At 38.4% G+C, this 26,378-nt stretch overlaps 1 protein-coding gene across 1 annotated transcript in view; it reads right to left on the bottom strand.

Annotated features, from left to right (window-relative positions):
- Positions 1-1,569: 1,569 nt before the first annotated feature.
- Positions 1,570-26,378, bottom strand: part of CDC42SE2 (CDC42 small effector 2) — a 34,333-nt gene continuing 9,524 nt past the window's right edge. Inside the window, exons 2-4 of the mRNA XM_009710053.1 lie at positions 8,315-8,416; positions 2,802-2,919; positions 1,570-2,359 (exon numbers count right to left, since the gene is read on the bottom strand). Coding sequence (XP_009708355.1) covers positions 2,821-2,919; positions 8,315-8,416 — 201 coding nt within the window. The 3' untranslated portion in view covers positions 1,570-2,359; positions 2,802-2,820. The remainder of the gene's footprint in view (positions 2,360-2,801; positions 2,920-8,314; positions 8,417-26,378) is intronic.

Raw genomic sequence — 26,378 nt, 5'->3', positions numbered from 1 at the left:
ATTAAGTCTCCTACTGATCACCACAGTAATCTGCATCACAATCAAGAAAGTAACACACATACTAGTTGCAGTCAAAAGGAAAGAAATCCTGTATATGAAGGTTTCCAATGTATTTTTTTAGAAACCTGCCCTTGAAGATCCTTGCAGAAGCCCCTGGCATACCCACTAAATCAATGCAACAAAATTGCCGACAAAATTATGGTTTAATCCACTTGGCAACAAAAGGGTCAAGTGCCCTTAAAAGAACTCAAGCCTGCAAATTACTTATTGAAACTAATAGGTTACTCTTCAGAGAATTTTCACCGCAAATTTGTCTGTAGGCTGCAAGTGCTTTTCTAATGCAAACGTAATCTATGAGAAAGAAAAAGGGTAGGCCACCAAATGAAAGAAAACATTTATTGAATCAAAATCAATACTTTCCTTTTAATATCTACAAGCCAACACTGAACTGACTTTATTCAAGAATGAACACAATGTACAAAAAAAGTATGTCTGTTATAAAAATATGTCAATTTTTTTTTTCCGGGCTATTGAGCTGAAAACATTTTGACAAGTGCAAGATAGGTTTGGCAAGCAAATTTAAGCCGCTATTACCAATGACACAGTTCAAATAATTTTGTAATCATAGTATATTTAAGACTCATTGATAAAGTGGCATTGGAACTTTTGACCCCTAAAAAAAAAAAATAAAAAATGTATCACTGCACTGCCATGTGTTTATGCACCCAGACAATTGAACATCTTGATCTTCTGTAGTCACGAATCAGTACCTTTTTCAGTGAAGACTATCCAACCTAATTTGAACTATTCAACCAGATAATTGACACCTACCACTGGAATACAACTTACGGAAGGTAAACTACATCCACGGCCCTGTATTTTGTGTGTTGTTTGTGAACTAAGAAAGAAGAGTAGGTAGGTTCGTACATGTTTAAATCAACCTGACAGCTGTTACAATGTGAAATCAAGGAAAGGATGGAAAAAGAATAAAGAATCATTTATGACACCAATCTATATTTATGAACACATGCGTGTTTACATATAACAATGGATCTGAGTAGGCTCAGTTATGTCTTATTTGTTTGGATGGGGTTTTTTCACATAAAAATTTAACTCAACCAGGACTCAGATCATTGACTTCTCTCAAACCATCAACAAGGAGGGAAAAAAGGGACCATTTACAGAGATAATCTGAAAACAGTGCAATATTAAAATACAATTTCACAGCGTGTGAAAGAAACATGCTTTGGAACCTGAGCAAAAGGCGTTTTACTGACTTAGTAAAAAGTCACCCTGTATGTTGTTTTCATTGGCATCTGTTCTGCCAGATTCATATGTTGCTCTTAGCAACTTCCATGGCCCCTAAATATTTAGTACACAGAAACTGCCAACTACTTAGAGAGGTCTACTAAACTTTTCAGCTAATATTGCAGGCAGTCTGACATGCTGCTACTGGAAATGACCATACAGCCTAAAATTAAGAAAAACTGTAGAAAGAAAAAGCAGTCAAACATGATGCTTTTCTTTTTAAATAGACTAAAGCGCTTCCACAACACTTAGATACGGTACTACACTGGTTTACAGTCTCAAGGCCAGCTCTTTCAAAATAAATATACCGAACATTTACATCAAATGCCTCATGAATGCAAGCTCTCTCTTTATTATTTCAAGACCAGTTGGATAAAAACTGAAATAAAGACATAACTCTGAAGCAGCTAAGTTACAAGTCCTTTTTTAGAAATAGGCATGACTTGGTGCCACAGCAGAATTTTTCACCAGTCTGCAGCAAGCAATTTATTTTTTTTTTTTTCTTCTAGCACCAAGCAGGCCACCATACCAAGCAACCTCACAAAGCATGCGGTCATCTACTCTGCTGATTTTGTATGAAATAATCATTTGTGCTTGCAGGTCCCAGACCTTTCAAAAATGGGAATGAACAATAGATGATTGAAGACACTGATCAGAACTCACTCATTTCTAAAATTTCTAAAATTAATTGAGTGGAGAAAAGATTTGAAGACTAAAAAGCAAAAGCAACAGAATGTTGCGCATTAGTATTTGTGAGGGATGAGGGAAGCTAATGTTGGTGCTTCAATTTGCCTTAAAACAAACAAAAAGCTAAACCCAATCCTAAACAGTTCTATGTCCATGATACTGGTAGAGGCCAATGTGTGCATGCCACTAAAAGGCACGGTCGGACCAATCTGATAAATGGCATCAGAGCAGAACAGCAACTTTTCACCGGAGTAATCACAAAGGGTGAACAATGAGCCATCACTTCTCTTGTCATGAGCACAGAAAGCAGTCACCAAGGCAAAAAAGGGGACACAGGAAACAAGATACAGGAACTCACATAAACCTGGAAGACAGAAAAGATACATTAAATAGAGTTTTGAACGTTCTGAGTGACCATTTTCCTACTGTAACATTGCTATTCATTGATTTAACACCGTACATTTTATGCTTAAATGGATGGAATTGTAGCAAAACCAGTACGCTAATCATATCACAAAATTCTTCTGAAATTTGTTATACAACTAACTTCACTTGCAAAGATTTTCCTACAATATCATCTTAGGTATAGAACAGGATAATGGATAGACTGATGCTGTCAGAACAATCTCTTGTTCATTGTGTAAAAAATTCACATGCTTACACAATACTGAATTTTCTACTCATAAATGCATTTTAAAATTGGGCATCATAAAGACACAGCTATTTATAGGGAGCTAATTATGAAGTAGTACGACTGCTCTTCCTACTACTGTAATAGCACCTAAAAAGCATAGTGCAATACTTACTGGAAAGGTTTCCCCAAGGTTATCCTGCCTTTGTATCTACAAGTTGCATCTGAACATTTGCAGACATCCCACCTCCATAGCCTCCTTTGGACTGCATTTGGTTCTGAATTGAGCTGACCTGGAGACAGAAGGGAAAGGGGGGCAGAGAAAACAAGAAAGGCAGTTAGTGAGCTATGGTGTCTTCTTGCTTCCAATTTTATTTCTTGTTTAGGATTGGTTTTCAGGTGCTCCTTTACCATTAAAGCTACATTACTTTTGCATGAGGACATGTGCAGTGTAGGCTTGCCGGAATTTTCACTTCTGCAAGCAGCTCAGCAGGAGAGATGGAAGAACTGGTGCTGAGGCAGAAGTTTCTCCTCTCTCCCAAAGAAAAAGAAAATGGGCTGATTCAGGCTTTCATTGACCCACTTGATTACTCAAAAAAAAAATAAAAATCAATCAAATCTCTTACTGGTATCTAACTCCACTCCACCTGACAAACTATACTTTATCTTGTTATATGGAAAATGGTCTTTGCCAAGTATGATAAACCAGAGAAGTTGACACCATTACATTAAAAATATAATAGACAACTTACAAAATACCTGGGTAGTATCTGCACTGTATGGCTAACTTCAGATAATCAAAAGAGGACTTTCTAAACCAAAAAGGTGGTTTTGGTTTATGGTAGGTTTTTTTTAATTTATCTATTTACATAACGGCATACACTGCTTTCCTTAATTGCTACTATTCCTTTAAATTGAAGAGTATTTATTGTTTAAATCATACTCAATCTATCAACTTCCCTGGAAATAGCTTATTTGAAGGTATTTTTACCCTGACGCAAATACATACATAAAGAACCCCTCAAACACACAAAGACATGCACATCCCTCCATGGCTTTCATTGCCTTTATCAACAGAAAGGAAGGGAATCCATAGTTCTTTCCTGCTTGTGTTGCATGAGTCAAAGTAATCATCTCCAAATGCCTGCAGGAAGACAACTCCAACCTTAAAGGTTTGGCCTTTTTCTCTCTGCAACCCAGAGCATACATAGCAAGTACATAATGAGCACAAAATAACATACTCACTCAAGGCTACAGCTTCTGAAATGGACCTTGCAGCAAAGCCTATGCCTGCAGGGCACCACTTGCAATTATTACATGTATGCTCCTTCACAGAGACCTCAAAACATCACTAGAAAGCTCATTAAAACAGCACTGGAGAAATACTTCCAGGTAACTTGCATGACATTTTCCCTGTCTACAAAGACAAAAGTAGTATATTCTTTTCCACAGCAAAGCAAAACACATGCACATACACAAAATGAATCATCACAACTCTTTCTTAAACACTGTTTCTCAAACCAATGTGAAAAAAAGAGCCTAGTTTAGGATCTTTGTCTTCAACAGCATTGCATATTGCAGTGCTGTGCAAAAGTTCTGATTTTTATGTATTTAAGCAGTGCAGTGTAAAACCATTTTCTACCTTGGTGCTTTGCTCAAATAAGTGATACAGCTGCAGGAAAGCAATGTTATATTCACATTTTTCTTCAAGGAAAAGTGTTCAGAGCCAATACTTGGTCTGACATCAGAGACTACAAACTCAGTTAAGACAGTGTGGAGAAATGCAGCCACATTCATGGGGTGGTGTTTAAGAACTTCCACATTTCACCAAGCTGGTCATCTTCTTCACCAAGCATTTTCTATTGCTCATTGGAACAAAAGGAGTTTGAACTTAATCTTTTTTTCCTCAGAAAATAATTAATCTATATGTAAATGTATTCACAAGAATGACTTGAGGATGGCATTAATTTAATCTAAATGAAACCTGCATCTAGTGAAAAAGAGCTAGAACAACATCTCCAGGCCACATCACTTTCCAGCCTGACACCTTGCCTACATGACTTTATAATGTTGGAGAAGAGCAAATCAACACAAATTGTAAAGCTAAAGTGTAAATTTTTACAAATACCTCTTCTAAAGGTTAGAATAATTTCTCTGGTACTTGAGTCACACATATAGATGCAGAGGCTGTTACACTTACAGAGAATAGGGCAAATTAAACTTGACTGCCTTAACAGTTCAGTGGCTATTTTGTATGTGAAAACTTATATAGGAGACGTACAATGTTAAAAACACTGGGCAAAAAGCAGGTCGAACAACCGTAGGCTTTTGAGATGGTATTCTCTCTGAAGCATCCTCCTTTTGAGGCAGTCTGCGTTACAAGAACAAGCACCATGAAATCCAATTATTTTTTTCTTTCCCAAAGATGCCCATGCCTTCCTTTGATGATACACATCAGCAAGGTTCTTCTCTCTTATGTCTAATTTAAAGATTTTGGAAGGGGAAGAGGATTGCACCAATTAAAGATCATACAATCTGTTGTGCTGCTTATCTGTCTCATTAATTTCCTTCTTTCCTTTTCCTTCTCTCCCTTTTAGAATTAGGAAATAGCACAGATGGTCCTTGAGAATGAAGAAAAGGGAAAACTAAGAAAAGGACGGAATATATGAAATCAAAGACTAAACTGAAGAATATGAAGCAGAAGAAGTAAGCGAGAGATTTCACCATGGAATATTAAGGTAAAATAAGAAAGTGATGGGAATGAGAAAGAATCATAGAATCATAATGGTTGGAAGAGACCTCAAAGATCATCAAGTCCAACCATATACCAGATGCCACCATGCCTGCTAAACCCTCTAAACCATGTCTTGAAGCACCAGATCTAAACGTTTTTTGAACACTTCCAGGGATGGTGAGTCCACCGCCTCCCTGGGGAGCCCATTCCAATGCTTAACGACTATAACAGTGAAGAAGTTCTTTCTAATGTCCAGCGTGAACCTCCTCTGGCGCAACTTGAGACCGTTTCCTCTTGTCCCATCGCTAGTTACTGGGAAGAAGAGACCAACCCCTGCCTCACTACAACCTCCTTTCAGGTAGTTGTAGAGGGCGATCAGGTCTCCCCTCAGCCTCCTTTTATCCAGACTAAACAATCCCAGATCCCTCAGCCACTCCTCATAAGACTTTTTCTCCAGGCCCTTCACCAGCTTTGTCGCTCTTCTCTGGACACGCTCCAGCAGCTCCATGTCCTTCTTGTAGTGAGGGGCCCAAAATCGAACACAGTATTCGAGGTGTGGCTAATCAGTGTGGAGTACAAAGGGATGATCACTTCCCTAGTCCTGCTGGTCACACTGTTTCTGATACAGGCCAGGATGCTGTTGGCCTTCTTGGCCACCTGGGTACACTGCCGGCTCATGTCCAGCCGGCTGTCGACCGACACCCCCAGGTCTTTCTCTGCCGGGCAGCTTTCCAGCCACTCGTCCCCAAGCCTGTAGCATTGCATGGGGTTGTTGTGACCCAAGTGCAGGACCCGGCACTTGGTCTTGCTGAATCTCATACAGTTGGTCTCGGCCCATTGATCCAGCCTGTCCAGATCCCTCTGTAGAGCCTTCCTACCCTCAGGCAGATCAACACTCGCACCCAGCTTGCTGTCATCTCCAAACTTACGGAGGGTGCACTTCATAATAGTACATAGAAACAGTACCTAGCGGGCTCCTACTGTTTAAGTGTACCTTTGCCAAAGGAGCAAGGCACTCTACAGATAAGGCAAACAAAAAACCAAAATATTTCAGTAGTCAGAAAACTACTGTACTTGGAATCATACAGACGTGTAATGAAGAACAACGCTGATGAAAAAAGGCACAGAGCAGATAGTGGTTGAAGAATGAAATTTATATGGGAAAAGCTAATGAAATTGCAGGAGGTCCTCCTAAGGCATTCAGGAGAGAGAAGGCACAAGGAGGTTCGTGAAGGAGTATAATGTCTGTACTATAAAGGAAATCAAGCAGCAGAAAAGCATGTGGAGGTTAACACCATAATCTTGGAATTTACACTGCAAAGAATGAACAAGGAGACTGGATGCAATATTACCACAATATATCACCACAGGAGAGGTGTGAAAAAGCAGGGATTTGTGCTTCTGAAGAGAAAGACGGGGAAAAAAAGGATTATGTTTTGCATAAAGGTCCTGTCTGTCTGGGATCAGAAAAATCACTCTGGCCACTGATGCCACACGTTATCCAAATCAATAAAGTGAGAGAAAGAGAAAGCTAGTTATGAGTATTCAAAACGAAAAAGTCTATGTAGAAAGACAATAATTATTGCCTACTATCTGGAGATGAATTGATATTATGCAAGGCAAAGATGAGGGCAAGCAGGGGGAAAGTCTGAGGTGAAAGAGCAAAGCTTCAGGCCATCACCACAAACCTCACAAGGCAGCTCAGCTGTGAGAATAAGGAATGTCCTCACAAGAGGGACAACAAACATTTAAAAAGCAAAAAGCTATGCTTTAAAAAAAAATAAAGAAAACTCATTTCCATTTATAATGGCTTTAAATGTTAAAGTAATATGTTACATTAGTAATTAGCTTTAACTGAAATTTATCAAGTTTAAGCTGTGTTTGTCCATTTAACTCGCTTACAGATGTTTTAATACAAATCACTTCCAATCCATTATATTGTTTCTGGGAAAATATAGTATATTGTTTGTCACGTTAGATTTTCTAGCTTTGCCCTTCCCCAATATATACTGAGTTACAAAAGTTTTTGTCTGATCTCAATAAACTGTAAACTAGTTGAAACTACAAATGACCTCACTTGCCTACATTAAAACTGTGTCTTTCCTTTACAGTTTTGTTCTCTATTCTCATACCTTTGACAGAACTCTTTCTTCTCCTTTGTTAAGAACTATTTTTCATCATTTTCATCTCAAAATATTTTTTCCTTTAAAGAGGATTATTAAAGTCAGGAAGTAATTTTCATCATTATCTACATACAACCCTTTTCTAGACTGCATGTTATTGACCTTAAAAACAGATTGACATTTCACATAAATATGCAGCTGTACAAAAGAAATCTATCCTCATGAGCTGATTTTCAGTATATATCTTAGCCTCCACTTTCTGAGAGATAAAAATATTTATTGCTCCTATCCTCTACAGGAAGCCACAAAACCTTGCCTGTGACATTGTTGCTTGCTCTGGAAATAATTCACACTGCAAATAGGACTGCAGAGTATAGAAAAACCTCAACAAGAACACCCAAAAAATATTTGTGTGCACCATAAACTAAGGTAAGTTAGACTTTTACATGAACTATATTTAAAATAGCTTAAAGCATTTAAGGTAAGATGCTTTTAAAAGTTTTCTCCAAAATACCCTGTATTTTCAAATATACCTCTATTTGATTTCATACATGCCATCGCAATGAATTTTTAAAAAGTATTCTACACATAGCCTGTACAATTTATACAGCATCTACTACATACTGTCAATAAATACAGGAATTTTAAAAATTATATTCCATAATCTTGAATGCAAGTGTTTAGGACTTGGAATTAAGATGCTAGCAGGTTGTTCTTCAGTTTTATAGAGATTCTTTGTTATAGCTGAGAGACTCATTGCTTTAGCCACAATGTACATATATAGCGTTCCTGTATTCCAAGATGAAATCTTCTTCATCCGCTCATGCTTACCGAATTCATTCCACTGAATAGGTCTCCTGATCCTACATGAGCTGTGTGAACAAAGTTTGTTGGTTCCCCAATCATGCTTCGGTCAATCCGCCGTCGTCTTTTCTGAAGGGAAGGTAACTGAGAGTCATTGAAAAGGCAAAACCAATGTGTGTCATACATGTAAGAGTTAACTGTCCATAGGATATTTCGTACACTGAAAGATATTTTCATAGAGTCGAAAAGCAGAGTCCAAATTCTCAGGTTAACCAAGACCTTAGTAGTACTGTCCTTTGTTTTTACTTGGAGAATCTATATAGCGAATCATTCAACCAGCACTGATAACACTCCTATCATTTAGGCCAACAAAACATTAGTAAATAACCTTACTACATTCCATGGTTTATTAAGCAATATTTGCAATGTTTCATACAGTAATGTCTGCCTACATTTGTATTTAAATCATGACGTGACAGATCAAATTTGAGGTTTAGTCATTCAAAACAAGAATTGAAGGATCAAAGAGCATTAGTATAGTCTATGAAACCGCTAACTTACAGAATTGCTGATTTGCAAGCCATGGGAACTTATGTTGCTATTTGTAATATACTTCATGGTGACGTTCAGAACAAGGCCTTGAGTTGGATCAGGGTTAGTCACAGTCATATCTTTACTGAACTGCATATACTCAGATAACTTCCAGTCTGCATGGTTGCAGAGTGTGAGCTGAAGAGGTGCAGTGTGATAGTAAGGCAGGATGCTGGTTCCTGTACCACGAGATAGAAGGCAAGAACTGCTTCACTTCTGCCTCCCCTTTCTCAGAGTCACAGCTTCATTTTTCATTAATGTAATAACATGCAAATGAAAAAACTGGAGGCAGTAAGGACTTCCTCTAATTAAAGCTGCTTGGGTTGCCTGCCCACAGCTAAGCATTGCATCTAAAGGAATAAAACAAGAAAACCCTATCCTCATTTCTTAGGCAGAGCCAGGGAGCTTACACAGAGCAAACCATGCAGTGTACAGTCACGGTATGCCTGTATCCTGTATTTGGAGAAAAAAAAAAAAAAAAAAAAAAGAGCCACGAAGCACAGTATGAATATCTCAATTTAAGTTGTGTCATACAAAATACAGTGTTACAGCTAAGACACTACCTGAGCTGAATTAAAAGCTTCCCATCATCTTGAAGTCTACTCAGTCTCATTTTTAAAGGGATCTCCATTTCTAATCTGCAATGAGATCATAAGACCACCCAGATTCGAGACATGAAGGTACACGCCCAATGAGTTGGCTAGCTGCTTTTGAAATACAGCTACAGATTAAATCTTTACGAATCAGAGCGCACAGCTATGAGAATACATCATGGGGTTCAGCCAGCAAGTAGAAAACACATTTAATTCTTTCCTGTACGTTTTCCCTTTTACTGAAACCAGATGTCAGTAGGTTTCAGTACCTTCCTGCATCATATTAATAGCTAGAGTGAGGAGAAACACACAAAACACTCCCACAGAAGTAGCAAAACACAATGACACAATCTATGCCAAAACTATTAGTGAATTCTCTACTCTCCACAAATTTGACAAGATCAACCAAATAAAATAATCATAGCTATAAAAAATCTTCATGTAGTTTGAGGGCTTCCACAGAGAAAATGTTTATGGAAATAAACTGAGATGTCTCAATTACAGAAAACATTAGTAGAGTTCATAGAGCCATAAATAGCCACAACAGAATCTATTACCATGTCCCATCAATGCATTAATATTTCAATCTGGAAGTCAAGCTCACTTACACATACAGCAAATGATTTCTTAAGTTACGCGTGATATCAGCTAGTAAAGCACATGTGACTAACTCGTGGGGAGAGAGACCCCACATCAGGTTTATGTTTCCACTGGATGAGAACTGCTCATCTGACATGTTCAGGACAAGGAGCATCTCCACCAGGTGTGATGATCATTTTAAATGTGTGTTGCCGTATTTATACAATATAGTATTGTAATATGCTGTGACTCTGACACAGAAAGAAGCTCTAGAAAGCTGTATGAAACACACCACTCCAATTAAAACACTTAAAATTGTTTCAGGTTTGCAGCAGTTGCCGCTCTCTCCCTTTTTAAAAAAAATAACAGCCAGAGTCAGATTCATTTATATGTCTAAACAACACATCAGTGACTTCTTGGTTTTAGTAGAGTTTTGAAATGCAGGATTTTGATGCAGAGAAAATGCAGACTATCTCAAAGCTTTTGGAATTTTTTGTTTGTTATTTGTTTTGCAAACAACCAAACTCTTTTCTTGGGTAACTCAACTGAATTTTCCTCCTTTACTTGTTGCTAAGATCACCAGCATGCCAGTTACAGAATTATAGTGCTGAATCTTGTGACTGTAAATGATTCTCTGCTAATCATCAGCTAGTCAACCAGTAACCACTAGTTAAAGAGAATTGCCATCAAGCCCTGTTTCTTATCTTAAGCGAGTTTCTTATCAGAGGCCATCAGCCAGCTGCACCCTGGCATGTGCCCACTGATGTGATCTCCTTGAAGCAATGGAACAGTATTTAAATGCCCTGCTATATTAAGACCACAAAGTAGTTCACTCTGAAAGCAAATCACTGGGGTTTTTTGCTGCACTCAGTTTGCATTTACATTTGTGTTTTACCTTGGATCACGAGCATGCTTTTGAAGCAACTTTGCCAGTCCCCATTTACCATCCTTCAATTTTAAATTCAGAGTAATCTAAATCAGTGTATAAATTAGCCTTCTTTTGGGTAAAGCTGAACTGGAAGACCAGCTGATGCACTCCCATTGCTGACAGACACTGAGGCCAACACACCAGAAGAGCCAGTCTCAAGCAGTCCACAAAAGACACCTAATGTACATCATGGTTCCCCAATACCAACTGCCCTGCTCTACTACATAGCTGCTCCTACTAGGATGTGCCATTTCCGTAGACATGGCCTCAGTCAGAACCCAAATGACCAGTTACCATGGGTGAAGGACATGGGGAGCACTGTAAAAAGCCACCTCTTTTGTGCGGAACGTAACACAGAAGACAGGAGTAGGGGAGTGCGCCTTGAAAGGTTACAAAGCTTTTACAGAGGACACCATAAATATTAGCTTTGCCAGGATTTTATTGTGAAGTTGTGTTTTCTGAGGCCCGTACCTGTAAGAATACATGCAATACCATTGTTCTATAAACAATAAGAATCAACACACAGATTGACTCTTCAGTAAACTTAGTATATTTAATTTGAAAGAAGCTGAGAAGCAGCACATTCATCTCTTACTGAAGAAATGAATTGTACAATTCTGCTCATTTCCCTCTGTGTATCACTTGTGCCTTTCCATGCTAGTTCCTAGTGTAAGGCGTGTGCCTCAGCTGACCTAGCCCAGCGAAAATGAATTCCCGCTAGCCTTCATCCAATGCCCTAAACTCTGCTTGATAACATACCATAAATAATTAGCCTTAGAATATATATACACCACTAACCATCATAGTAATGAGGTCTGACTATAGAGTGATCTATAGAACAACTGCATGTTTATGATGCTAGTGGAAAGGAGTCCAACATACATGCACCTGAGTATTTGTATCATCTAAAGGTTTGTTTTAAAGATGTTTCAGATGGAACACATGTATGTCCCAACTCTGGCAGCCTAACTGCAGTGAGACCCTATGTCCTCTATCTCTGTTTCTTGCGGATCTTCTCTTAGCAGGGGGGGAGTGTAAGAAAGCTCACATTATGATTATGTAACGTGTCTGTTATCTTTCTTGTTAGTTTGTGTCAAGTTACTGAAACATTTGGTATCAATGGGCAAAAAAGGTTTAAAATCTGAAATGTAGTATTTGGCTTCTTTTTTCTCTCCCTTGCCTTGTCCCAAGGCTCCTTCCCTTTTACTAAGCGGACAAGCGGTAGCAAGGAGCACAACAAAGTTGAGATGAGAGGAAAAGAGCTGTAAAGGGGCCTTGGAAGTGGAATATGAAATGTCATCATTTAATGGCTTTATTTAGTTTGTTCCCTTGACAAAAATCTGCAGAATTTGAATTGCAAAGTACAGACCAGATAATCTTTATGCCACAAAAAGAATAAACAATCTTTAAACAGAAGTAGAAGAGATGCAGGTCTGTGTGTTAAACGTTTGAGAGGCATGGAAGCAGTCTGAGGACCCATCTCAGAAGCTTTGCCTTGAACATATTCTAGATGCAATGAAACTAGATCACATTTCAGTTACCATAGTAATGAAGTAAAGAATTGATGTCTCTTCTATTCTTAATCTGCAAGTGATTCATTGCACCCACACAGGGTAGCATCTCTTTCAAAGCACAAGATGAGAATTCAGAAAGCGACAAACAGCTGAATCACACAGAAACTATTTTAACCGTGCAAGGTTTCTGAAACTTTTGAGAAACAGTTTTAAACTTCTGTTTAAAAAAATTACACTTATTATGTATTCAACCCACCCTTTAGCAAAGCTATGAGCATTTTACTGAAACACTGTTTTCATAGTTCAAAAAATTACTTATTGCAAGAAATTCAAAACTGTAATGTGTTTCTTTAAACAAATAATTTCCACTGATGGAAATAATTGCCACTGATGGGTCCAGAGGCATGTAAAGTTTCATTTTTATTCCCCTGTATTTTTGGCTTGCAGGGAAGAAGTGATCTTTTTTGACTATATCCAATTTTTGTCCAGAGGCTGGGCTGCACTTCTGTAGCTCAAACCACTTCATAGTGATGGCAACAGTCCTGAATTAGACAAGTTCTCTGCCTGTACATATACCTACAAAAAAGAAAAGTTTTGAAAGTTTTTCTCCTTTGCATGGTTATGCATCCCTCTCTGCCTTTCATGACATCCCCTCTCAAAAGAAGAAAAAGACATGCACAGTAACATCAAGGTTATTATTAATATATTATTACCAATATATTATCAATATATTGGAAAATATTTGAGTGATGTCACTTACATCCTAGCATGCTGGTAATTATCTTTCTGGAAGCTGCTAAAAGTAGAAGTCGCAAGTGAAGTCACAACAGAATATCATACACAGGTATCCCAAAGCCACGTACCAACCTACATATGCTGTGGATCAAAAGCAAATAAATCTCTTCCCTTTAGCTGGTAGAAAAGCATGTTCTGCTAAATCTACAGCAGATTTTTTGATAACTGCTAGATACATATCCTAAATCCAAGTCTGAGTGAAATGTGAGTGATCACACAGCACTTCAAAAGACCCTGCCACACAAAAGCCTGCATGGATTTGACCTGCAGAAGGCTCCATCTCAGCCCCAGTCAGCCCTCAAATGGAAGTGGTACTGCGGGTGCAGATGAGGAACGTGCTTTCTAAGCATAACATGATACATGGTGGAAACTGAAGAAATTCAGAGGGGGATGATAAGTTATTGCCATATCGCAAACACGTAGAGTTTCTGAAAACAATGCTTCTTTGTTAAAATCCCGCATATGGCACTTTTCTCCTACCACCTACCATTTAATTTATCTCCACTTTACACACAAGAAAAACTGCCAACTCTTTTTGCCACACAGCAATGCTCTTTACCCAGCTGTATGTTGTTCAGGCTTTTTGTATTTTAGGATTTCAGTCAAGCAAACTGTAAGCAACAAGGCAACAGAATACCTGCTGCCCTCAACGAGAGCCTGCTATAGAGAACAAACAGAGCACATCCACACTAGCAACAAATTAGTGGCAGGGGCAGACTGGAACTTTGCACCTCACATTAAGAAAAATAAATTTTGGTATTTAAGTCACAGTAGTAAGTCCTTGTTTTGATCATTTTCTCTAAAACTAACAAAGATACAGTTGCTTTTCTATTGAGGAGAACACTTCATTATTATTTATTAATATCATCAAGCTACCACAAGGTAAGGATAATACTATCCTACTGCCAACTCTGTAACATTTACCAAAATGTTGTAAGTGTCATTTTTCATGACTCTCCTTCCATATATATAAACACACAGAGTTTTGTCTTATTTTTATATGCAGTAAAAATATATTGCTCATAATATATTTACGTATTACATAACAATATATGTATCAATATATCATATATTGCATTTCAAGGCATTTTTCTGTCACTTCATATTTATCTGTGTTCCAAATAACAAAGGGCACAGTAAACTAAATTAGAAAGAAAACAGCATTCTGATCTATCTAGTCTAATCTTGTGCAACGTGTTTCCAACTAGATCCAAATCAATACGGTTGGACTTGATGATCTTTGAGGTCTCTTCCAATCATAATGATTCTATGATTCTAATATGAAGTGATCCATATATAAAGTGGCAAGTGATGCACCTTCCTTTTTTAACATGGTTCTTTTTCTCTTTCATTCTAACTATCTGTAGAAGAGGACCTTTGGTTCAAATTTGTCATTATTCTGCAAGACTCACTCTATTATTTTTCATGACATCTTATCTTGGCTTCTCTGTTATTTCAGTACAAAATTTGTAAGCTTGCCACAAAGACTCACATGCAGAAAATCTAAGAAGTGATATTTATTGAGGCATAATCCCTGCGCTTTGCAGTCTCCCTTTCTAAATAAAATGATGAGAAACATCTTTTGTGTTTTAACTTCAAAATAGCCTTGATACATAATACAGGGAAAAACAAAACAAAACACCATGCTTTGGCACTTCATCTGATGCAGAGTAAAAGCATCAACTTCCTGAGATTCATTTTCCAGTCTTGTATCAGTCTAATTTCAGACTATATTAAAAAAAACAAAATTCTTTAAAAGGAGGGCAGATTGTGTAAATCGAGGTATTCATAATATTTCACATTAGAGTGGGCCTATCACAGCAGCATTTGAGGCTTCAGTGGGCCCCATTCACCTGCCAGGAACTGCCTTCATTGACTCAGCAGTGCTTACTGCCGGCTTGCAGGCTCAGTAACCTAGCTAAGACAAAAAATAGTTTTTCCCTTTTCTTAAATGACTGTTGTCATAAAACAGGCTTATCTCTCTTGGCAAGAAGACAGCTAAAGAACATATAATTCCTCTCTGAAACCTGGTTCAAGACTTAGTAAATTAACTTGCTAACTCCCTACTGGGAAACTCTCCCTGATGAACAGAGAAGTGAATGATCCATCTGGATGCTATGAAGAGTTGCTTTGCAGAATAAGTTTCTGTGGTCAGAGAATGACCACTTACATTTATTAGCTCCCAAAATTTTGCTTTTTTTCAGAGCAGAAAGATGACTCTGAATAAACACTAGAAAGTTACACAACTTTTAAACTTGTCCTACAACATGAGGGTCAGTTTTTCAGACTGCTCAGTCACTGCTATCTCAGTGATTAAAATGGCATCAAATACAGTAAGAGGCAATTCACTCTCTACAATAGCTCTTTGCAAGCTTGACTTGTAAATAACAGCAGGGTAATTCGAACATAATGAAGTATAACTTTTAACCACATCATCTAATTGTTTGCCATACGAAGAGATCTAGAGTTAATACATCTTTCTATACTAGAACAATCCAAATCACAGATTGTCTTAAAATAAAATAAATCCCAGTAGAGCCGCCACAACTGCTGTTCTTATGGTAGACAGGACAAATACAAACAAGGAATACGCTCCTGGTTCTCCTCTGTACCTGCCTAGTGCATTTGTTTTCACTATTAGGAGCTAGTCTGCTCATACATCCAACGCTATATGATGTACTATGAAGACAGTGATAGGTAAGTATGTGAATTTTTTATTTTTTTTTTTTTTAAATAGGAATTATCACATTTATATGGAGGCTCACAGCTATCATGTTTGACAGTCTTTCACAAATAACCCTGAAACAGCAACCCTTTTTTGGAGAACTTCTGTTACCATTCATTCTAGTGTTAATTTCAGGCTAACCCAATGCAAAAAGCAAGCTATTTTAATCTGCTAATTTACTCTCTGGGATCTTCACCACCAATCAAGACAGGTGCTTCATAACTTTTCCCTGAGGACAAAGTGATCCATTAAAGTTTTCAATGATAGAACTCTCTGTTGAAATAGAGTTGATTGCTAGCTTTGTATTCAAGAACTCAGCTGAAACTTCAAAAGCAGCGCAGGTCAAAGGTAAAACTAAGATAGAAATCTAAGGAAAGGATTTAATCAAGACAAGATAGTCAGCCATTTCAGGATGGGGGATTTGGATGGTTACAGGAGAAACTGAAAGAGAGAAAACACTGTTCATTTTGTTTTCCCTCTGTGATCTCTCCTACTTCTTATATCTCCTCTGAAAAGAGCTCCAGCAGCAGAAGTCCCTGTGCTGTTCCACCCAGCTGATCCTCTACACTAACACATAGGAATAGGAAGTATCAGGTCACCCTGTAGAGGTGGCTTTCTGTCCTCCCACATACATGCTGTTCTGCTCCTAAAACAGTCTGATGTGCACAGGATGGCTGTCACCCTCTCAAGAGAAACTGTGGTCTGACTGACTTGTCTGGGTTCCCAATATTGACCCAAAGTTACCTAAAAAAGGTCTTAAAGAGCGTCTTTCATCAAACCTTACATAAATGGACTGCGGGGGCAAGGGTGTCCCTTGTATTTGTTTTTGTGCATTGTGTGTTTAAGATGCATTTCTCCACACTTTCCTCCCTAATTAGGAACCTAGAGATTCATGTTAAAAGCATAAAAAGCACGTACATGTATAAAACTAGAACACTAATACACTCCCATCTCTAGCAATTGGATCATTATGTAGCAAACTAGTAGTGTGAAACCAATGGCTGGATGTATGGGATCATCACATAGCCAGAATAATATTTTTGGACAAGAAAAGGCTGCATACCTCCTAAATATTTCCCTGAATACTGCTGTACTGTTCTCTTTTTTTTCCCAGCTTTTTAAACCCATGAGCTTACATTGCCAATTCCAACATTTACACGATCTGCAAGTACTACACAAAAGCTGATGAAACTAAAGAGACATCATCAACAGTAATGTTAGAATTCCAGTCAGGCACTAGCATATATTTAAAGTTTTGAGATTTAATTTAATTTTTGAACCATTAAGTACCACTGACTATACTGAACTGCAGGAGACCACATAGTCTCTGAAGAGGCAAGGATGAAGAACTAGACCTTTAAGTTTGAAATGCCTTATGTCAAAAGGTCTATCATACAGAAGAAACACAGAGAAGCACAACTATGATAATACGCAAGATAAATGAAAGTGCTAGCCAATCCCTACAAACCACCACATTTCTTCTAAAGCAGTAAATATGATATCTAAGCCCAGTGTAATGATGTTCTGACCAACGCTGTAATCTTCACCAAGTGCAAAACACCAAAGCTGCTACCATTTCTAACACATTTTTCTCAGTCTCTTACATGGGCAGTTCCCAGCAGATTGCTTAAAGAGTCCTGATTGCTTATGGATCTTGCAAACTACAGCTTCCTCAGAACAAAAGCACAAGGAAACCAGCACAGGGTTTCATGCCAGCTGTTAAGCAACAGAAATAAGTAGCAGGCCTCCAGCACACTCAGCTTTCATCAAGTTTTCCAAAAATCCAGTATGCTACCTGACTTGTCTAGCTAAAGGAAAGTTAGGAAATTCGGACAAAGGATTGAAAAGAGGTAAATTTTTAAATAAATCAGCTCTTAAATAAATCAGCTCTTATAACTAGCATCTAATAAATTGATTATCAAATGTACACTGGATTTAGCCTTTAGGCAAAATCACTTGGCATTTACTGATTCAAGTGGCAAAAAATCCATGAGCAAATCCCATCGCTTTCTGAACTCCCAAGCAAAGGAACTAGTGGTTCCGTTCATATTTAGAAAAGGACAAAAATAAAGGGAAAATAAAAGAATCTAAAATGGCAGAGAAGCTGACTTTATAAGATCTTCCAGCCTGACTTTAAGTTCAATTTCACATCAAATTAATCTATTTTGTAAATGAATACCTCAAACTGGGTTGCGTATTATCTCAAACAGCTCCTTTGCTTTTAGCAAATTCAGCACCTTCTTGAATTTTTTGAAGTGTATGCTTTTTGATCTGTTTACACAATATTCCATTATATTACGATGGTGTTAGTCATCACATGACAAAACTGGCAATTGTAGCCTATGTTTTCTAAATAAACAGGAAAATTTGCCAATGAGGTCAAATGACTCTGAAAGACAATAGGTCTTTCATGAAATGTGTTTAGCTCACACATTAAAGGGAACTTGTACCATTCCAGATGCTTAAACCAACTTTAAGTCACATAGTAAATCAGAATCCATTCCTTGGTATAGCTAGTAAGTGGTATCCTTTTCAAAATACACATTAGCACAATTTTAAGACAACATTTACAACTTGTAACACAGCTGTCACATTATACCATGAACTAACTTCTCTTTCCAGTAAGTTCATTTTAATTACTTTTGGTGATTAATGCCTCTTTAATATAATTTAAAAACCAAAACATTAATCTAAGATAATAATATTGGTTTTCTACTATAACAACCACACTTAAATGTCTTAGGACAGACTATGCAGTCTGATTGTAGATTAACAGGTAATTCATCAATGATAAGGACAGCAGGGCATGATGAAAGCAACAAGTCTGTCATACTGGCTTCTGGTATCTCAGCAAAAGTCAGAATTTAGCATTTAACATACACTCTTTTCTTACAGTTGCCAAGCTGTGTAACTTCCAACACAGTGATAGTATGAGAAGCCACAACCTGAAGTTGCAACACAGAAAATAGATTAAAATTTTAAAAAAGATACATTTGTTATGTAGGTGGTCAAACACTGGACCAAGAACCCAATGAAACTAAATGTCCCTCCTTGGCGGTCCCCAGAACACAGATGGACATGGCCCTGCGAAAGCCAGTCCAGTTGGTTCTGCTTTGAGTAGGTGCATTGCACTAGATGGCATCCAGAGGTCTCTTGTCACCTAGATTATTTTCCAAGTCTGTAATTTCAGCTAGTGATGAAGAGGAAGAACATAGAGTGAGCTGGAATTGACTTTGCTGTAAAACAGATGCAGTATATTCTCCCCACTGATCAAAATCATAATGTTGAAAGATACAGATTACACAAATTATGTAAAGATACACCACAATACAAACTTTCTGGAAATTTCTAATAGCTTCTTAATAAAAACCAATCCTAAAGTCCTGATAACAACACACTGCGAACTGCATCACGTTGAGCTCTCTTTCCTTTCACTCACTGGCCTCTTCCAACAAGAGCACAGGAAATACTTGAAAGGTCATCTGGCATGACAAGAGCTGTAGTTCTCTAAAGGACACGTGTCACGATTACAACATGTGGCCCCTCCTGCTCAGCCAAATGAATGTCACCTCTCATTCCAGCTACAACACAAACAAAAGCTTTGCGTGTTCTTAAGTACACTGCATATTGAAATTCTTTTGTTAAGAAATTATACTTCATGCTCGCAAATCCTGTAGTAAAACTTCCTAGAGCTAGTTGGGTAATATAAACAGGTTTGTTATGCCCTGCATATGCAGGCGTCTGCACACATTTGCATCTGTATGGAAGTATACATGTTGCCTAAGGTACACTACATACAAGCCTTCTGTGCCCCTCTATGTACACTCTGTATAATCTTCTAAATCAGAATGATATGCACATAGCAAACTCCATCACAGAAAAGTACAAGAACAAAAAATAAACTGAAGTATTACCTCCAAACAGGTAATAGCCACTACCAGATCATAGAATCTCAGAATCATAGAATCGTTTGGGTTGGAAGGGACCTTTAGAGGTCATCTAGTCCAACCCCCCTGTGGTAAGCAGGGACATCTCCAACTAGATAAGGTTCCTCAGAGCTCCATCCAGCCTGACCTTGAATGCCTCCAGGGATGGGGCTTCCACCACCTCTCTGGGCAACCTGTTCCAGTGCTTCACCACCCTCATTGTAAAAAATTTTTTCCTTAAGTTAAGTCTAAATCTACTCTCTTTTAGTTTAAAACCATTACCCCTTGTTCTGTCACAGCAGACGCTGCTAAAAAGTCTGTCCCCATCTCTCATATAGGCCCCCTTCAAGTATTGGAAGGCCGCAATGAGGTCACCTCGAAGTCTCCTCTTCTCCAGGCTGAACAACCCCAACTCTCTCAGCCTGTCTTCATAGGAGAGGTGATCCAGCCCTCGGATCATTTTCGTTGCCCTCCTCTGGACCTTCTCCAACAGGTGCATGTCTTTCCTGTGCTGAGGACTCCAGAGCTGGATGCAATACTCCAGGTGGGGTCTCACCAGAGTGGAGTAGAGGGGCAGAATTACCTCCCTCGACCTGCTGGCCACACTTCTCTTGATGCAGCCCAGATACAGATACAGCCCAGATACAGGATCCTCAGTCACACTCGCCATACAAAACCAATCACTTAATAAGTCTAACACTTTCTCTGGACCAGCTAGTTAAAACATCTACTGCTCTGAAGATAATAGCTCTAAACTCATTGTCATATGTGCTTACAAGCAGCAGTTTGGTACTACACATTGTGATTCATCTTTGACTAGCAGAACAAATTAAGACACACATGGTATTTTCAGAAAACCTCCACATGCAACTCACAGCAATTCCCTTACTGGGAGAAGATGGATCTTCAGGAGTTACAGCACTGATATTTTTTAGCAGTAGGATTCATGGGTGGAAGCTCTAGTACTTGTGCTGCAGGCAAAACCAAAGCCAAAATGTTTAATAATAATGTCCTGAAGAGTCAACAAACACAGACACAGTAAATTCATCAGTTTTTAAAAACCTCTTGTGAATTTCATCTTAGAAGCCTGACATTAGTTTGCCCAAGTAGCAGCAGCTTCTTGTTTGTTTATATACATGTACAATGAAATACCTAAATATTCACCTGGTTTTCTAGTAGTGTACTGTACTACTTCACTGAGAAATTTTATCAAAACGAACTTGCTCTGAATGAAGATACTTTTTTTTTTTTTTTTTACAAGTCCTTTTTTAAGAGAAGCAATCCCGTTACAGTTTCATGTCCATCAGGTCCATGAGACACACTCCTCACTGCTGACCTTTCTTGCTATCTTCCCATTGGCATTTCCTTGCTAAGTTATTTGTCACCTCTGTGAACTCAGCATTATCTCTTGTGTTCTCCTTGCTGCTCCAAAGGCATCCTGACCAGTTACCTCATCAGCATATCAGCGCTGTCACATGGCCTTGGGTACTCCGTTTTGCAGTGGGAAGAAGCATAAGCATGGAATCATGAATTTTGCTTCAGTGGCTGTCCCACTTCTTGCTCCAGTGAGGGCTTCTGCAAAGCTCCTGAATTTGACTGTCAGCGTTGAAAATCTGTTCATCCAGTTCATTTTAGGTAAGTCACTAGAACAAGCGCATCTCAAAATGTGTTATGATGTAGTCTGCCTTTGCTCGCTTTTGAAAAATCAAAGCAAAAAGGAGTTACAATCTACACAAGGGAAGTAGGAACAGCCTCCCATATTTTTCCCACACTATGAAAACTAGTCACGCATTTGAAAGGTGATCCCACCAGTGGACATGGAAATGATGGCATTATACACAAAATTAAAAAAAGACAATACAACAAGCATCCAAGATAATTTAGCAATGGATGGCCTGGTAGATATTTTAAGGTTGCTTAGATGTCAAGCCCACATGTAGCATAGCTAGGAAAATCTCTGGAAGAGCACTCTACCAGCAACTCTTAAGAAATATTCAAATCAACAGCTGCGCTCAGACTTAAAATAGCTTTCTGCTCAGCTTTTGACATATTCAGAATAGTAGCCGACCCAGAGCAGCAACAAAAAAGCCTGTGCCCAAAGTGTGGCAAATACTCCCAAAGATGGAAGGGAAGTTGTTCAGGAGCTAATTAACAAGTCCCAACAGAAGCATGGGGGCAAAGGAAGAGCAACATGGTGCGCCACTGCAAATTGGTAGGCATGAAAGGCAGACAATAAAAAAAGGGCCATTGTGAGGGAAAACTAGTCAGGCACCATATTCCTGCCTGTTTCTGTTCAATAAGGAACATAAAAGGAAGTCCTTTCAAGGAGTGCTCTGCTTTCCCTAGGAAAACAAAGGAATCCTTGCTGCCTTGTCCAACCTCCTATCAAAAGGAAAACACTAGTTCCAAGCATGTACAGGCACTTTTGCACAGTCTAGCTGAGGCATGCCACAATTCCACAGGTCTTGAGCGTAAACCATCATTAACTATTTAAATTTCATCAAGTCAAAAAGTGCTCCATATTCCTAATTTACTTGTCAAATTCTACTCTTCTAAATAGAGCCTGGTTGAAAAGAAGTGTTCAGGAGCTGTAGCAATACCTCCTTACTCTTCCACTAGCTGCACTAAGAAGACACACAAATTTTTGTTGAAGGCAAAGTATTAGGTACATTCATTATTCAGAATTTACTGCAGACTCTCAAGTAAGATAAACACCACATCACACAATCATTTTTAGAGGCAGTGTTGGCTCCTCATTTTGTTAAGAAAAATCTTTCTATTTACTAATCCATTTCTGTGGAAAGCCTATCCCTCCTAGTCTTGCAGGTCTCCTGCACTAAGTTATCTATGGTAAAATTAATTCTGTGAGAGCAGAATTTCTATTATTGTATTATTGTGTCTCCTACTTGCGTACTTTTTGACAACATTCCTTCAGCCTAGTACTGGAAATTCTGAAGGTGGATCCACTACAGAAATCCAGGAAATACAGTGGCTTTCTTAGCATGTCAAATTTACTGGTCTTGCCAGATTAAGCCCATAATTAGGAGCTTCTTAAGATAGAAGGAACAGGAAAGCTCAGGTCTTTAACAGTCAACAAAACAGGGCAAGCTTTGGCATTGCAACACTGAGCACCATGGAGATCTCTGACTCCTCCAGGCTCTTGCATTATTGGCAACTTCAAGGCAACTGCTTCCCGGTTCTACACAAGTAGTCAGCTTCTATCAAAAAAAAAAAAATACAGCCAACATCAGCTGTTGGCTACAGATTTACAGTCATTGGCAGTTAAAAAAAAAGTCAGAATGAAGAGGAGGAAAAGCAATAAACATACGGAACAAAATCAGGTTTTCTGAAGAGCTGCAGGCTGCAAATTTCTAAACTGGGTGCATGACAATAAGTATAGATTATTTATAGTCAGTATTTTTCCTTTTACTCTTCAGCAAATTGAACCATATGACACCTAATAAGACAGGTACAAAACTCCACCTTTCCAACAACTAGTGCTATGAACACAGAATTGAATAGTAATTGTTGGTAGGCAAATACCTATTATTCCTAAATTAAAGGAAAAAAACAACAACTAAGCTAAAACACTACCACCACCACTCTATGTTTCATAGGCTGAGTGTCAGGCACCCTCTACCAACACACAGATCTCCAATGAGCTCTGGCAGCTATGCCAATAAAACAATTTGTTTTTGAAAAGCTAGTGCACCAGCATGACAACTGCCAAATTCCGATCATATCAGATTATTTTAAGAGTTGCCTATGCCACACTGTCATCAGGCTACACCACCCAGAAACATGCTTCCATGATCAAGGCACAGAATATGCAATAAGTTAATTTTCTTCCCAGATTTCCTGTATGGTTTCTGTCCCTCAACCTTGCTTTGCCATTTCACTGAGTTTCCCTCCGAAGTTCTGTGAAGATCCACGGACACAGGCATTAGAGTGGTCACCTACAACTGCTATCCTGAACAGACATTGCCACTTAGTGCTTCTCAACAGCCTCAAAATTTTACACTAAGAAGAGCTGAATACTACATCAGAATAATTTAGGACAAGAAGAGATGCATCAATGTGAAAGGTCTCACTTTCAATAGGTGGAATCTAAGTTGTCTATCATAGAACTGGTAAAACACCAGTTGTCACTTTATAGTTCGCCTACCTACAGAGAGTTTCTCAGGTCCTCTTTAACCTTTCTTTTCAGACGCCTGGAAATAGCGCATTAGAAATATTTTTGAAAATCAGAAGGCTGTGGTGGTCCTGCTGTCTCTCTGGTGTTTGCTCCACATCCCATTTCTTCACTGTCTGCTGCAATGAACACACAGGCAGGCACAGACAGCCAGAGACATTTCATCCTTTCAGGTGACTGGCATTTACAGCCCACTGCCTACTCACTTCTCAGGAGCCCTCTCTGCCTCTGCTCCTTGCTCTTCTCTGCTATAGTAACTTTAATATCTGTCATGGTCCCCTAAAGGTATCGGTCAACTTTGTCATTTGACAAAGTCAAATGGGCAGGAATTTTACCCATATGCTGCTGGTTTTTCTTACTGGAAAGAACAACTGATCTACAAGCTACCTCGATAAAGGAGCCCAAAGGCTGCACAGCTAGAAGACAATAGAGCAGAATTAAGAAATCCTGCCACTTCAAGCTTCTGGGTATTCCCTCACCTTTCTTTGTCCTAAATAATCTGTAGCAGCTATGTTAAAGTCCCTCCTGAAAAAAGGGAATTGCTATAGCTCTTCAGAAGCTTAAAAAGCTTGTCTTCATAAAAACAATGTATACTTGGTTTATGCTCCAGCTGCTTTTGTGCAAAGCCAGACATTACAGCTTCAGAAGTGTCCCTAGTTCTCTCTATGACATCATGCTGGGCAATTTTAAACAGAACTTCTTAAGCTTTAAAGTGTTAATTTTAACATATCATACTGAAAATATGAATATATTTTAAGTACACTTTATGAATATAATATTCTTTAAAACTCAGGGGCAAACATAAATTTGTCCACTAAGAATAGCACAAAGGGATTTTGTTTGCCAGCTGCAAAGCTAAAAAAAGTCAGAAAGTGGAAAGATGCATGAATTATTCAATACACTCAACATTCCCTCTTTGGAATCACTAACGAAAAAATTCATAAACTCAAACCTTTCTGCCCTTCCCAACTGTTTCCCCGCAGGCTTCATTTTCAGACCATTCTTATATGTTCTGAGATTGTATAGTTACAGTTTATTTTTGTTTAAGAAACTAAAACAAGTAAACTTGCATAAAACACAATCTAAAACTTAGATGTGGCTGTTTATCTGGGGAGCAGTAACAGCACAAACCACACCACAGTTAGTGCATCCTGCAGGATTTCTTGTCTTACGCATTGCAAACATTAAGTTTCTGCTATGTTTGGTCACAAAAAAATAAATTGCCAGGGATATCCACCCCTGCAATGCCTGCAGAGCCAACATTGCTAAGAGCCTAAGTTGAATTCTATTCCTTCTTGGACACAACCAAATTATTTACTGAATTCCAGAGACCTGAAGCAAAGGGATTACTTGCAGAAAACCTACTGTACCAGTGTGGGAAAAAGATTTAACTTGACTGTCTGAGCCCAGAGTGAGTTTGTAGACCTGGCAACTAGAAGTTTGACTTATTTTCAAAAGTGGTTTCTTGTCAGAGTCGATCACTTGATGTATATTTTATTGATGAACAAACAACTATATGGTAAAACAGGTTTTTGAGTTCTATTTCAGTGCATGCTTCAAAGGGACAGCTTTGTCTGTCTTTTTAGATAAAAAAATACAAGGACATCAAAACCAAATAAAATCCTCTCATTCTCTTCATCATTTTTCTTTCCTTTTCACTGGGTAATGTGAGATGACTAATTCCAGAACACTAAATTGCATAAGTACCTGATCAACTTTCCTATTATATAAAGCAAGGATAGATCAGACTGATGTAAGCTCTTCTGCTCACTCTGACTAAATAGGAATTAGTACATACACCAGTATCAAGTTCAGAGAGAGTGAGCAACAGACAAAGAGATTGCATAATGTCATTTTGGTGACATGAAGTATGCTACCAGCAGCATACTCCTCTTGTATTATCTCTTTAGATATGGAAAAGCTGTTTACAATAAACATCAAGGAGTTAAGTCTAAAAAAATAACAATGATGTAATCTATAATAATTAACATAATCCGTTTTAAAATCTAGCTAGAATAAATTTTTGCCTTAACATACAAGCTGTGCTGCCTTAAAAAAAAACCCCATGATGCTTACACACATGCCCCATAAAAACCTACTACTAAACATCCAAGAGTTTTATATTTTTTATTATTTGGTAGTACCTTTCTTCAGAGGATCTCAGCACAGTTAGCAGGATCCCAGGCAAGCACTGAGAAAAATACTCCGGCAGTCATTTTTTGCTGTAATTCAGCAGATTATTCCCTCC

This window comes from Cariama cristata, unplaced genomic scaffold (genome assembly GCF_000690535.1).
Source record: "Cariama cristata isolate BGI_N322 unplaced genomic scaffold, ASM69053v1 scaffold15491, whole genome shotgun sequence".
Lineage (NCBI taxonomy): Eukaryota > Metazoa > Chordata > Aves > Cariamiformes > Cariamidae > Cariama > Cariama cristata.
This window is presented reverse-complemented; position numbering and strand designations above follow the sequence as displayed.